The sequence below is a fragment of the Nematostella vectensis genome, chromosome 3 (genome assembly GCF_932526225.1).
Source record: "Nematostella vectensis chromosome 3, jaNemVect1.1, whole genome shotgun sequence".
Taxonomy (NCBI): Eukaryota; Metazoa; Cnidaria; class Anthozoa; order Actiniaria; family Edwardsiidae; genus Nematostella; species Nematostella vectensis.
Genome location: NC_064036.1, coordinates 7512711 through 7526649, shown reverse-complemented (window position 1 = coordinate 7526649; position 13939 = coordinate 7512711). Strand labels below are relative to the sequence as shown.

Here is a 13939-nt window from a genome sequence, read left to right as displayed (position 1 = left end):
CCTTATAAAACATGCGCCAGTTTATCAAAACACAGGTAGACCACAACACCATCTAACTATAACTACAGGCCCGTACCCAAGGGAACGCACCCCCCCCCCCCCCCCCCCCCCCACACACACACACAACGTCCGAAGGTCCACTTTCGGTTACCAATGGACGTGCTATAAAGCATAAGCTAGATCACTCTGGTACGTATCCAAATCCGACAATAAACGTCCCGTGAAGATACTGCAAAGGCATAAAAAATCCCTTTTTGTTCTTTCGGGGGTGGTCAGATTTTTATTAGAGAACTCATTCCCTCCCCCCCCCCCCCGGAAAAATTAGGTCCACTTTTTCGGATTTCGCACCCCCCCCTCCCCCCCGAAAAAGAACCTGGGTACGGGCCTGAACTAGGCTTTCATCATGTAGATAGACATTTACACTTCTCAATATTCAGTTGATTAGCAACTTTTATGTCATATTCATCTTATTTTGTACACAAAATATACAGATTTCTATTCTCTTTTTCTTACTTTTTTATGGTGGTACCGCTGACAAATTTACCGCCGTCCAAATTAATTTACACGACAATATGGCGGCCGCTCCGAGAGGAAATGTCAAAGTTTTAGAATTAGATTCGCAGTTTACAGCAGAACTTACAAACGCTGGTACTAAGCTGGTTGTGGCAGATTTCACTGCATCTTGGTAGGTTGTAACGATTGCTTTTCGAAATCGTCGTGCTTTTATATTCGTTACTCTGGTGGAAGACTGACGCTAGATGTTTTTCCTTGAAAGGAAATGGCAAACTGCACGTGGAGGAATTATTTTCATTTATTTGTTTTCTTCTCTTAGTGATACCATATAATTGTGTATGTATATGTGTGCATGCACATCCTTGGTGTGTTTCGGCAAAGATGGTGAATTGGGTTGTTACTTACACTAAACTGATCTGACTCAGCAAAAACTCTCATGCCGGCTTTTATGAAAAATCGGTATAAGCAAGCTACAGCTAGGCAAATTACTCGATCTGTCAGCAAATTCAAATGTTGAATTTTATTATCTGTTTTTTTTTTTTTGTAATTCCCCTGCCACTCATTCATATAAAATCCTCTCTCTATGGGAAAATGAGCAAAAGCAGTAGATGTTTAAATTTACCACCATTATTCAATCTTTCATAGAGGGGCCGACCAGTTTTGAGGGGAGAGATAGGCTTTTTAGTTGAGAAGAATTGTTTCGGTAAATGATTTAGAAGGATATTTTTTGTCATGTACTTTGTACCCACAATGCTGAGAATTAGACCCAGTTTGTGTTTTTCAAAAAGCCAACTGCCCTATCAAAAAGTTAAATGCTTGGTCCCTTATGTACTGTATGTCTTATTGTCAATAATAAGTTTAGAGTTGATTAAGTTCCTTTTCTTATTATTTCCCAAAAGGTGTGGTCCATGCAAAAGTATTGCACCAGTCTATTCAGGGCTAAGTGAAAAATACAAACAGGCTGTGTTTCTCAAGATTGACGTGGATGTTTGTCAGGTAAAACCACACTTTATCTTTTTAACCAGTAGAACCTGAATGGATTGTACACAGACGTCTAGATAATACATTTGTTTTGTGGTTACAGCTTGTAAAGAGCTGATTAACAACTTCCAAACTGCCAAAATATAGTTCCAGCCTTCTAGCCAGCATAGGGGGGAGGGGGGGGGGGGCTGTCAGCTGCTCTCTTTGAAGAGCAGGAATTTTACAGAAGACATTTATAAAAGTAAGTCTGTCCCTGAAGCTTAAAAAAATAACTGAGGCTTGTCACCCTAAATAAAATTTTCTAGCTATGGCCTTGATTTTAGTTCAATCTATACAAGCTCTTTATTAAAACATTTCAGCACAGTTGATTGTAAGTTCTGTTAAACACGAACGTGCGCTATGAAAGAGATAGCTCCGCCCCCTTTTTTGCAAGCTCTTGCGCAAGTCATCATCATTCACATCTAGATTTCATTGAGTGCGGACCTCTGTAACTACAAGAGAACATGCTAAAAGTAAAGCCGTATGACAAACTACGACAACTTTTAAGTACAAAAGAGCTATAGAGTTAAAGAGCTATAAGGAATATTCAGGGAAGTGTTTGGAGTATATTCTCTACAAAAACAAAATAGAAAAATTTACTTGAGAAATCAAACACAGCACGCGCTCGTTTGAATTGAATAATATAATTCAAAAACAGCACGCGCTTATTTAAAAAGGTGTCCTTATAGTGCACGCACGTACAAACAAGAAATTTGAAATATTCATCACTTCAAAACCTATCTAATCCTTGCTATTTTTCATTCTGTTTCAAGAAACAGCTGTTGATAAAGCTATGTTCTTCTATAGTGTGTTATCGTCACTCTAGAACTCTATTGTAGCATTTTGGTCTCTCTCTATGGAGCTCTGCACTCAGTAATGTCAAATGACGAATGACAGCTTGCCTTAGGCAAGTCCCTTTTATAGCGCAGGTTTGTGTTTAAGAGCCATATCAAACTCGCCCATTGAAGTAATATAATGTAGTAAACAAAGGTTGAATCACTCCCAGGAACTGGCCGCCAAGCAAGGTGTCACAGCAATGCCAACGTTTCAGTTTTTCAAGAACAAAGTCAAAGTAGATGAAGTCAGAGGAGCTGACCCCAAAGCGCTTGAGGATGCAATAAAGAAGTGGATCGGCGATGGAGAAGAGGATGGTGCGGGATGTGGAGTGAAAGGCCATGTAAGAAGTGCCTTTATTTGCATTTCATGATAACTTCTAATTATGTTTGTCCACAGGGCTGTGTAACACCACTAGTCCTTGTTTCCATAAGGGATTTTACAGAGCTCTGCTGTATAATCTAAGAAAGAAATTCTACCATTACCTAGAATTGGTTGTGTCCCACCCCTCTGCTTTTTTTCCTACACTTTCTTTCATTCTTTATACATAGTTCTTGATATTTTTATTGATATTTTGCTTGATTAAATACTAGAGCAACTCCGAAATAGCTCCCACAATTAGAAAACATAAGGTAGATCCAGGAGTTGCAAAAATGTGAGGTGAGGCAAGGATTTCATGAAAAGGGGGCTGGATTGATTGTTCTTTCATGAATTTCCTTTATTTCTTCAAATTTTTAAGCATATTTTTTTTTTCAAATGGCTCATTAGCCTAGCCCTTCAACTGCCTGTGATTGACACTTTGTTTGTTATCATTCCTAGGTTGATCTCAACTCATATATTAACAAGTCTGGCTGTGAATGTTTGAATGAAGATAATGAACATCCACTTAATGATGCATTAACAAAAGGCCCGGGATTCTTACAAAGTGATTGTGATGAACAAGTAAGAGTTATTGTATAAATAGTAATAACTACCAAACCACCACCATTGCCAACATTATCATCATCATCTTAACATCATTATTACATCATCACCATTGTATCATCATCAAAACATCAATGATAACATCATCATCACAGCATCATTATCATGTCATCATCATAACATTATTCTGATTTACATAATCACTATTGCATTTTTATTATTACCCATGTCTTTATAATTGTGTTTTTCCCTTTCAGCTCTTGATTTCATTATCATTCAACCAGCCTGTCAAGCTTCACTCTATGAAGTTACAAGCCCCAAATGATGGTAAATTCTCATGACACAACTGATTTAGATTTCTTGTACTGTATTAAAATTTTATAAAACCAAACCTGGAATAGCTAATCTTTTTTTCTTCTTTGCTGCAGGCCAAGCACCTAAAGTCGTGAAGCTTTTCATCAACCAAACAAAGTCCTTGGATTTTGATTCAGCAGAGAACTTTCAAGCAATACAAACATTAGAGTGAGTGGATACAGTATACGCTATTGCTATTAGCTCAAACAACGTTTTCTACTTCTTTTCTAAATACTGTATTTGAGCAAAAGGGCCAAACACTGTATTCAATAATATGTGCAAAGGGATGTCTTTTTAAGTTCTAACCCAAACACTGTATTTGATCATTTGATCAAATGTTATTTGATCAGATGCCATTTTCAGTTCTTGACTGAATCATGTGGCTAGTGTTGCCATACTGGAAGATGCACATAACTCCCTGGTATTATGAAAAAATATGGTAAAAATAGTAACCAAGATGTTTATAAACATGAAGAATGGAAAGTATTTTGTTACTCTAGATTGATTGTCAGTAGATTGATTATTTTTCTTTTCTTTTCTGTTTTAAGGTTGACCCCTGAAGATGTTCAAGAGGACGTTATCATCCCCCTAAAATTTGTGAAGCTACAAAATGTTCTAAACCTAACAGTAAGTCTTCTAAAATTACCCAAAATACCAACCGGTTACATATAACATATAGTAACAACTCTTGGTAAGTTATCATCTTCCCATAACATATAGTAACAACTCTTGCTAAGTCATCATCTTCTCATAACATATACAGTAGTAACAACTCTTGGTAAGTAATCATCTTCCCATATGTAACCGTCGGAACTTGACATTAAGAACCGTGCGGTTAAGAAAAATGTAATAACCACTGAAGTACTGAAATGAAAACTATCAGTTTTGAAACCAGCCAAAAAGTAGGCACAAATAAATGAAATGGAACAGAAACGATCAAGTGAAGGCAACGTGAGAACGAATACATGATGCAAGGCATGGACTTAAAAGGATTTATTAAGAAATTAAATAATAAATTTTAAGTGATAACAAACATAGTAAGATTACGAGAAAAGGTCACCTAAACTAAAATGTAGTTTTGCAAAGAAACTACTTACAACCAGTAAATCAAAGTGAACACAACTGGCATGACAGGCCCGTACGGACAGCGCTCTAATAAGCTTGTAGCTTATCTCTGTTACTGTCTCCCCTGAGCAACTGTGACTGCTCCTGCTACTGCCACTAAACTATGTATTTCTGTCTATATTTATAGAATGCGTTACGTGAAGAATAAGTATGTGACAGGAAATGAGATCATAAGAACTAATCTGATAACAATAGGCCAAACTTGGTTCACACGTTACGGATGTACTGTAAAAACAGGAAATTAGAAGAATGAACTAGAATTCCAACAAGTGTAACTGTGACAAGAACAGCTAAAGAAACTAAATATAGTTACAAGAACAAAAACATAGTTCTAGCAAGAACGTAAAATGTTGTTATTAATAAGAAATCAAATGGATTCTAAAAGCGTTGCTAGCGATAACAGATAAACGTTCTGCAAAAACTGATTGAACAATAGCAATCAAAGTTGAAGTGAAAACAGGATATGATTAATTTTAGCACGTTGAAAGCAAATTCCAAAACATGTACGGATCAAAGTAGAATCAGGTTAGAGAAACAATTTGTAAAATACGTAAAGCAATTATAACCGTAATCCAAAAATTTCTTACTCGAAATCTTTGCAAAATCTTAAATAACCCAAAATACCAACCGGTCACACATAACATATAGTAACAACTCCTAATAAGTCATCATCTTCCCATAACATATAGTAACAACTCTTGGTAAGTCATCATCTTCCCATAACATGTACTGTAGAAACAACTCTTGGTAAGTCATCATCTTCCCATAACATATTGTAACAACTATTGGTAGTCATCATCTTCCCATAACATATAGTAACAACTCTTGAGCAATTGATTTTCAAAGTTTTGCTGATTGTCTTTTTAGTTGTTTGTGAAATCCAATCAGGGAAATGAGGAATTGTCTGTTATTAATTACCTTGGAATCATTGGGAGTCCTGTGGATGCCACAAACATGCAAGATTTTAAACGAGTAAGTTTTGACTGCAATAATAATGGGAGTATGCCATGTTCTAAGTCTTGTTGTCTGAAGATGTTTCAATCATGAGCTATGGATATTTTTGCCTTCGATGATGTCATCGATGTCACAGATCATGTGACCATCATGCTGCACCCCCTTGGTAACCAAGTTTAGCTGCTTTTTTGGGACGGACGGAAGAATGGACATTGGGTCATGAATACTCGAGTTGATAGGTTACCAATATTTGCTACAACCATATTTTTCTTGTATGCCACTTTTTCTTCAGTGGTTGTAACTTATTAACAGGAGTTCACAGAATATTGGAAATCGTAGTAAAGCAATATCATGAATTTATATTGATTTTATATTTTTGGCAGATTGCTGGTAAAAAGGGGGAAAGTCACTAACTTTGGCAGCAGGTCTGTGAGGACATACCACGTGGACAAGAACAGAGTTCTGGTACTTAGTACTGAACAAACCTCTTGAAGCACAATTCAATATGGATTCTATATATCTGCCAATGCTTTAAACTTGCTCTGGACTTGAAGTTCATTTTGTGGAAAGACCCATTCAGATGTCTTTGTTATTGTAATAAATTACAATAAAAATGTTTTTCATTTCATCTGTTCCTATTTACCGGGATCCCCATAAATTATCATGCACTTTTAATAGTACCGATTCTCGTTTACATTTAATGGAGATGTAATAAAATTCTAAGAGGAAGAATTCTCAAGAAAGATTACAAAAGATAAATATGTAACACCTAACTATCTAACACACCTTCAGTTGAGTTTAAAAACATTTTCTACCAAAATGCCCTTTTATGATATATTTTTTCCCCGTGGATATCGTGTATGGAAGAAGTATGTAACATTATGTTGTTGTTCTTGGAAATGGTTATGACACAATAACCGCAACACTTATCATATATATTACACTAAATGAACACTCTTTGCCTATTTTTCAAGGAAAAACAAAACGAATGAATACAAAATCCACGTATAGCCGTATAACGATTAAACTAAAAAAAAATGTCCAAGCATGCCCTGAAAGCTTTTATATGTGGTAGGGGGGAAGGTACCTCCTGAAATGTTATAAGAAATTATGTGAGTTAAAATCCATAATTTGACATCTAATCATATGATTTATATTGGCGCCCCTCCCCTTCGGGATAGTGCCAGATCATGCACCCCCTCTAAAACGATCGTTTTTACGAGAAGTGTCAGCTGGTTATTTACACGATGACACTGGAAGCTCATATCTCAGTATCCTTGATGTAATCATCGCCTAGGTCTTCCGCCTCTCGCTTGCGTCTCTTGTGATGTCCCCAGCAGATGATGGAGAAGTCCTCTTTGGCCGCCTCGGCTTCCTCCACTGTCTGTGATAACTTAGCGAACAGCGTCTCTGGTAACCATAGCGACATGATCGCCCCAACAAGCGTCAAAACACCAAATATGGTAGCAGGGACGTATACGCCATAGTTTGGTAATTGGCCCTGTGAATAAAAAGGAATGGATTTTTAATCATTCAATAGGCCATTCCAGCTATAAGCATGCGCGCGCACTCACCATGGAAACCTACCGGCATGCAGCGCGCGCTACGTTTGGTGCAAGCTTAAAAATGCGCGCGCTGCATTCTGGTAGTTGAGGTAGGTTTCTATGGTAATGCGCGCGCAAAATTATAGCTGGAATGGCCTATTGCAAGGCTGGTACAGCGCTACTTGCGGTGTAAAGTATCAGTGCTTGAATATAAACACTCATCTTGAAAGACTGCTGAGAGTAAACTGTTCGAACTGTTCTGTTCGATGTACTAACTCTATGACTCATTTTACCTCGTATTAACGCGCAAAAAAAAAAGATCTAAAAAACCCTCGGGATCGATAGAGTTGTTCTTTATATAGAGGGGATCCATCAAATGTTGGTCTGTTTTTGGAGGTTATGTATTTACCAGCATTGCGATGTACGGTGTCAACATTCCACCAAGCCGTGACGTCATCGTACCACAACCGATAGCGTTAGATCTAAAAAGCAGTTTCAAAGTATGACGTATTATTGATTGACGTGTCACGTGATCATTACAGGAAATGACGTCACTAACCTGACGACAGTCGGGAAGAGCTCCGTGCCGTAGAGGAATGCATTGAGAAACTGGGCGCTCATGAAGGACTTTCCAAGCATGGCGAAGACTGTTATGGTCAAGAAATAGTCTGTACAAAAAAAAAAGAGAACTTCATTACTTAGAGTATAGTCTTGGTACTTACCGAGGACTCGCCGAGAACCTATTTCGATAGTTACCGAGGACTTGCCGAAAACAGTTTCGGTACTTTCCGAGAACTTGCCGAGGACCCTATTTCGGTAGTTACCGAGGACTTGCCGAAAACACTTTCGGTACTTACCGAGGAATTGCCGAGATCCCTTTTGGTACTTACCGGGGACTTACCGGGAACCCTATTTCGGAAGTTACCGAGGACTTGCCGAAAACACTTTCGGTAGTTACCGAGGACTTGCCCAGAACACTTTCGGTAGTTACTGAGGACTCACCGGTTACCCTTACGAAGATTACAGAGGACTTGCTGAGAACCCTGTGGGTACACACCTAGGGCTTGCCGAGAACATTTTTTCGGTACTTACCGAGGACTAGCCGAGAACACTTTCGGTACTTATCGAGGACTTTACGAGAACGTTTATCGGACTTACCGATGGCACTTTTAGAATGTTCTAAGGCCACTGGCACTTACCCGGGACGTGCCGTGATAGCACGTTTCAGACCTACTGATGATATTCCATTCCCGTGCCCAGGACTTGCCGATTATTTCCCGAGCATTGCGAGAACTATTAAAGATTTGGAAAATGTGGATGAACACATTAAAGTGCTACTTCCCTTTTGGTATGGCGAGGATGAGGAGGCAGAATAAAGCAGACAAAAACATGCACGCGCTGTAGGGAATGCGACGTCCAAACCTGTGGGAAATGCGTATTATTATTCCTTGGAAATATCCGCGAGTTCAATTAAACTTATAAATAGGGTATCATAGTGCGAAGCATACTAGTTAGAAAAAGTCGAGAATTACAGTTTTTATTACTAGGAGAAAACATCGCATGGTAAAACTGTCAAGGTGGCCACGGTGGCGTTCATCGCATGGTAAAACTGTCAAGGTGACCACGGTGGCGTGCATCGCATGGTAAAACTGTCAAGGTGACCACGGTGGCGTGCATCGCATGGTAAAACTGTCAAGGTGGCCACGGTAGCGTGCATCGCATGGTAAAACTGTCAAGGTGGCCACGGTAGCGTGCATCGCATGGTAAAACTGTCAAGGTGGCCACGGTAGCGTGCATCGCATGGTAAAACTGTCAAGGTGGCCACGGTAGCGTGCATCGCATGGTAAAACTGTCAAGGTGGCCACGATAGCGTGCATCGCATGGTAAAACTGTCAAGGTGGCCACGGTAGCGTGCATCGCATGGTAAAACTGCCAAGGTGGCCACGATAGCGTGCATCACATGGTAAAACTGTCAAGGTGGCCACGGTAGCGTGCATCGCATGGTAAAACTGTCAAGGTGGCCACGGTGGCGTGCATCGCATGGTAAAACTGTCAAGGTGGCCACGGTAGCGTGCATCGCAATGGCATATGAAATAGAGCAGTTCCTGTGTGATCTTACTTGTTCATGACGTAAATGAAGCCGAGCGCTTTAGGGAAGGTGATTACGTTCATGATGACGTAGTTGCTGTACAGGTTTCCGGTCAGGCTCGTTACGTAGAGGAAGAATCCGAAGTGAACAATGGCACACACCACCCTTTGTGAATACACGAATGTCATTAATGGTCATTTATCTTTTCAGATCGAAACTACAAAATCACCCACCCGATTGTAAGCGTTATTGTGCTGTTTCCTTTCTGACAAAGAGTATCGATGAAGTTTACTCGGATGCCCAAGTCAGCAACACAACTTATTTTAGAAAGAACAAATTAATAGAAAGAGAGCCAAAAAAACAGCGGAGGTAGTTTGTCAATTCACTACATAATTTACGAGAAGGGAGGTCGTTTGTCAATTCACTACATAATTTGCGAGAGGGGCATTTGTCCTTTGCACGAGGGTTGATAATCGCGCTTCGTTCAGCCAACAGGTTATTTGGGTTGGTAGTCCCTATATCCCAAACCAAATAGTTACTGTCCCAACAAAGCAGGATAATACCCTGAAGATATATGGCAGAACGTGGCTACATTGTCCTTTAAAAAAGAAGTGAGTGAGGCTCGCCCCTTAGACACAATTTTCTATTTACAGCCAAGATCAACATTTTAAATCAAGTTAAGTCCTACCAAGTATAAAACAAGATGAATGATCTCTTCCTGAGTTTCGGTGTTCGCACGAGGTCCATCATCGTGTATCTCTTGTCGTCCATCTTGTGCCGTTCCAGTTGGTCTCTTCTAACGTCTTCAATTAGTTCTCTGAGCGCTTGCTCGTCGATAGGTTTAGAGTCTCTGCTACCAAATTTGAGCAAGATAGAATGCGCTTCGTCCAACCGGTTGTGCGCGATAAGCCACCGAGGGGAGGCGGGGAAAATCCTAATATCACACAAATATTGGAATGAGAATATGCGTAGATAGGAAAGGTTTTGATAGTGATTCAACAAGTAAGAAGAACAGGAAGAAAAGGAGAGGGCAAGTAAGCTCAGTGGTGAGGTTATTCGCCAAAGAAAAGGAAGGAATGTGAAAGAAAAGAATGATAAAGCTAGGTGATTGAAAATTAAGAAATGATGTGTAAGATACATGATTGATAGACGAATGAACGGCAAGCAAGAAGAGGAAAGAAATACAAAGAAGAGACGACAGGGAAAAGAGTAACGACCGGTGAAATTCGACTTACTTCCACAGGAGAACAAAGAGCAACCCTGGGATGCTCACGGCGACTATCAGCATTCTCCAGTCTCTGATGAAAAACGCGAACACCGCTGTTGTCGAGTAGCCAAATAACCAGAAAAGAGAGCACAGCTGCCCTCCAAGGGTGCGGTACTTCGGGCCCAAGATCTCGATGGCGTACACAAAATATGTCACATTCAGAACCATCTGGAAGAAGCCGATGACGAAACGAAGCAGCGAGAGCAGCGAGATGGCGTCGGAGAAGGAAGACCCGAGAGAGACCAGAGCCTTTGGAAGACAAGGTATAAAATGCATTTAACAAAGACAAGGGGGCATTATTATGGTTATTGTTATATCAGAATTGGTGTTATAATATTTCAGGTATCTAAAAGTTTTTTCTTACCATTACTCCTACTCCAATGAACATGGTAGGTTTCCGGCCAAAGTTGTCAGACAACCATCCACCAGTGATGGCGCCAAAGAACATCCCAGCGAAGTAGCAAGATTGAATGGTGGCCGCCAGGTAGGCGCGGTCGCACAGCAGATCCCACTGAAAGTATAATGTGATATGTGTCCTTAAACAGTTCTTCCGTCTTTTGACTTATCTTTGTATGTTTATGAACGTGTGCTATTCGCATCAATGGTAACAATGGAGTTGAACTGGCCTTCCTCGTAAGCATACGCCATAAAGTTAGCATGACACATATTATCTTCGGGACACGGGCTGTCTCCAGAGGTTTTTTTTGTAATTTTTCAGTATTTTTATGAATCGGGGTTCCTGTGGCGAGTTAAACCGGAACCGGAAGCCAGAAGAGCGAAGGCGTACAAAAGAAATGAGATTTTTTTTTGATCATTTTACGTCAGTGACAGTGGAGGTGAACTGGCCTTTCTCGTAAGCGTACGTCGTACAGTTAGCGCAACACATTATCTTTTGGACACTCGCTGTTCACGTGATCATCTTACCTCAGTGACAGTGGAGGTGAACTGGCCTTCCTCGTAAGCGTACGTCGTACAGTTAGCGCAACACACATTATCTTCTGGACACGTGCTGTTCACGTCTGCGCAGTAGAATCTTGGCGGTCCCATGGCAAACACCAGTAACCCATACTGCATTGCCATCAAGGTGACAAGAAAGGACATTGACAAATAGAGCAGAATTTGCACACGACCAAATGACCGGATGTGCTTGAACACATCATCGTAGTGACAATGGCGCTTTTGTGTGGTCAGCGGCTCAGCGCAGTTTTCGTCTGCCATCTGAAAAACACAATTACGGAAAGATGCCGATGCTAGATGACCCCGTCTTCTTATTTTTAGTTTAAAAACTCTTTATCATCGTCCGTTCGTCCGACTCTCCGTTCGTCCGACTGTCTGTCTGTCCAATACACAACTACTATAAACGAAAATTAAACCCCGCGGGACTGCCATAAAACGACGGGGTGATCGTAAAATCGGCAAAAATAAATTTTAACCTTAGCACTTTGCGTGAGGCCAATATCAATTCTTACCCCTAAAGGAAAGGACATTTATTTTATTTATTTATCCAATTTCCACCAGTTAAACTGGTGCGGACAGAGCTAGGCTCCAAATCAAGTACCCCCTTGATGGGTTCTTTTACGTCCCTTCGGTTCAGGTTAATGTAGTGCAGCTTGAAGAGACGGGACCTCGGGTTTAGTGTCCTTATCCGAGAGACTGGAAACACGACTGGAAACACAAATTCGAATCAAGGCAATAACCCTGAAAAAATCTCCAGTTTGAGCCAGGATTCGAAGCTGGGCCAGCGGTGAGAGGCCGACGCGCTAATACACTAGGCCACCCGTGCTTCCATAATATTGTCAAAGCAATTTCTATTTTACAAGTTGTAATGTGCTTTTTTTATTTACTCTGTTTGTTCTCTGTACACAACAAAAACCTCAGCATCTCCGTAGGGGAGGCCCGCTCTCACGCTCAAGGTTTTAAAAATGCTAATGTCTGGAAAATGACCCGAAGCTTGTTATTATCTCAAATCATCCAGGCAAATAACATCTTAGTAAATAAACAAAGTAACAAATACCCCCACATATAGGCGTGTCGGCGTCGTGTCCTTCGGAATCGTTAATCGAGGGCCTACTCCCGTTCGGAACGTGTTAATTTACGACAGAAAGAAGAACCTGACTTCACAAGCAGGTTACTCTAGGTATCGTCTAGGTCTATAGTAACTTTAGTGTAGCTAGGTTTAGTATTAACCCTTTCACTCCTGGGTACTTTAGAGCAAAATTGTAAGAAAAACAGACTGAAAACAGAAACCTTCCCGCCCCCTATTTCAAGTCCAACACTATCTTTTAAGCTAAGCTATCACTGACCCAAGACGGTATGACTTGAAGTTTCTAACAATGCACTGCGGTGCCTTTTCTTTCTAGCGACGGCACTACTACAGCCCGTTGTTTAAAGCTTTTTTGTTTACAGTTTTGCTTGTAATTTGCTTAAAATTACAGCTTTTTCACATCTAGAGAGTGCCTTAGGACATCATGAAGTCTTTTTGGGCATAATTTATGCTGTGCTTATGGATGTTTGCACACTGAGGTTGATTCAATGGGATAATTCCTTGTTTGGATTTCACTGAAGGAGAAAGGAATTTTCTAGTGAATGGCCTCATACTCTCCAATGTGGAACATCTTTGCTACCCAACCTTATTCAAAAATTGTTTTCAGGCTTATTCTGGGTTCCTTGGATCTGGAAATGTTTTGTTTGGCTTCGGGGCAAAGAGACATAAAAAAAAGAGAGAAAACGCGCCTTGATTTCGGAGTCAAATTATCCTTTAGCCCGTGGTATAAGATAATAACAAACCTTTTACGTCACGAAATAGCGTATGTTTTTAAATTCTTTGGTTTTTACCTTCCAGATTCCATAAATTCACAAATGTAATATTCCGTCCATGGCTCTTTGACCTGATTTATTTGCATATCCCAGAGATTCAAAAGTTGAGAAACGCAACTCAAAATAGCCGAATTACTAAATGAACTCTATAGACAACTTGCAATAGCATACTGACATAAACATCCTCTGAAAAAGGCCTTTCTGCGTGCGTAAAGCAGATAATTTCGAATTAGGTAATTAAACAAAAATAAGAGATAACAGATTACTTACCTTGCTTCGAAAACTGATAGTTCTGAATTTTAGACCACGAAAAATTATGATATCCGTATCGAATGCGCCGGTGACAACCTCGTGCTATAAGTTGTTTGCTTCGCTCCCGTGTTCAGCCGAGCGTAGCTAATTGTCCAACGGCGGCGGTCAAGGATTCAAATCGCTGCTTACTCGTTTTAAAAAATGGATAGCGGCCAGGGAAAATGATTTAGCTCGGATGTTTTGCCA

At 40.2% G+C, this 13939-nt stretch overlaps 2 protein-coding genes across 3 annotated transcripts; one reads left to right on the top strand and one right to left on the bottom strand.

The window, feature by feature from the left end:
• Positions 1-529: 529 nt before the first annotated feature.
• Positions 530-6352, top strand: LOC5513672 (thioredoxin-like protein 1). Its single transcript, XM_001633865.3, has 9 exons — positions 530-685; positions 1413-1509; positions 2540-2710; positions 3187-3309; positions 3549-3618; positions 3720-3813; positions 4194-4272; positions 5638-5742; positions 6108-6352. The coding sequence occupies exons 1-9, from the start codon at positions 573-575 to the stop codon at positions 6135-6137; spliced, it is 882 nt and encodes a 293-aa protein (XP_001633915.1). The 5' UTR covers positions 530-572; the 3' UTR covers positions 6138-6352.
• A 216-nt stretch (positions 6353-6568) lies between these two features.
• Positions 6569-13929, bottom strand: LOC5513671 (organic cation transporter protein). 2 transcript variants are annotated; one of them, XM_032383152.2, is made up of 10 exons: positions 13712-13929; positions 11549-11842; positions 10989-11135; positions 10593-10873; positions 10046-10291; positions 9388-9522; positions 8611-8690; positions 7828-7936; positions 7678-7750; positions 6569-7225 (listed from the first exon to the last, which is right to left on the bottom strand). In XM_032383152.2, the coding sequence occupies exons 2-10, from the start codon at positions 11840-11842 to the stop codon at positions 6986-6988; spliced, it is 1605 nt and encodes a 534-aa protein (XP_032239043.1). In that variant the 5' UTR covers positions 13712-13929; the 3' UTR covers positions 6569-6985. The 2 variants fall into 2 exon arrangements, with proteins under 2 accessions (XP_032239043.1, XP_032239044.1); XM_032383153.2 differs by lacking the exons at positions 11549-11842; positions 13712-13929 and adding an exon at positions 11445-11532.
• Positions 13930-13939: the final 10 nt, after the last annotated feature.

Bases quoted from the DNA above. Each gene is read 5' to 3' on its own strand.
- LOC5513671 (XM_032383152.2), bottom strand. From the start codon at position 11,842: ATGGCAGACGAAAACTGCGCTGAGCCGCTGACCACACAAAAGCGCCAT. The intron at 7,751-7,827 runs GTTAGTGACGTC...ACTGCTTTTTAG, and splicing joins CTCTTCCCGACTGTCGTCAG to ATCTAACGCTATCGGTTGTG. The intron at 7,226-7,677 runs GTAAATACATAA...TTTTATTCACAG, and splicing joins CACCGTACATCGCAATGCTG to GGCCAATTACCAAACTATGG.
- LOC5513672 (XM_001633865.3), top strand. From the start codon at position 573: ATGGCGGCCGCTCCGAGAGGAAATGTCAAAGTTTTAGAATTAGATTCG. The intron at 686-1,412 runs GTAGGTTGTAAC...ATTTCCCAAAAG, and splicing joins GCAGATTTCACTGCATCTTG to GTGTGGTCCATGCAAAAGTA. The intron at 3,619-3,719 runs GTAAATTCTCAT...TCTTTGCTGCAG, and splicing joins GTTACAAGCCCCAAATGATG to GCCAAGCACCTAAAGTCGTG.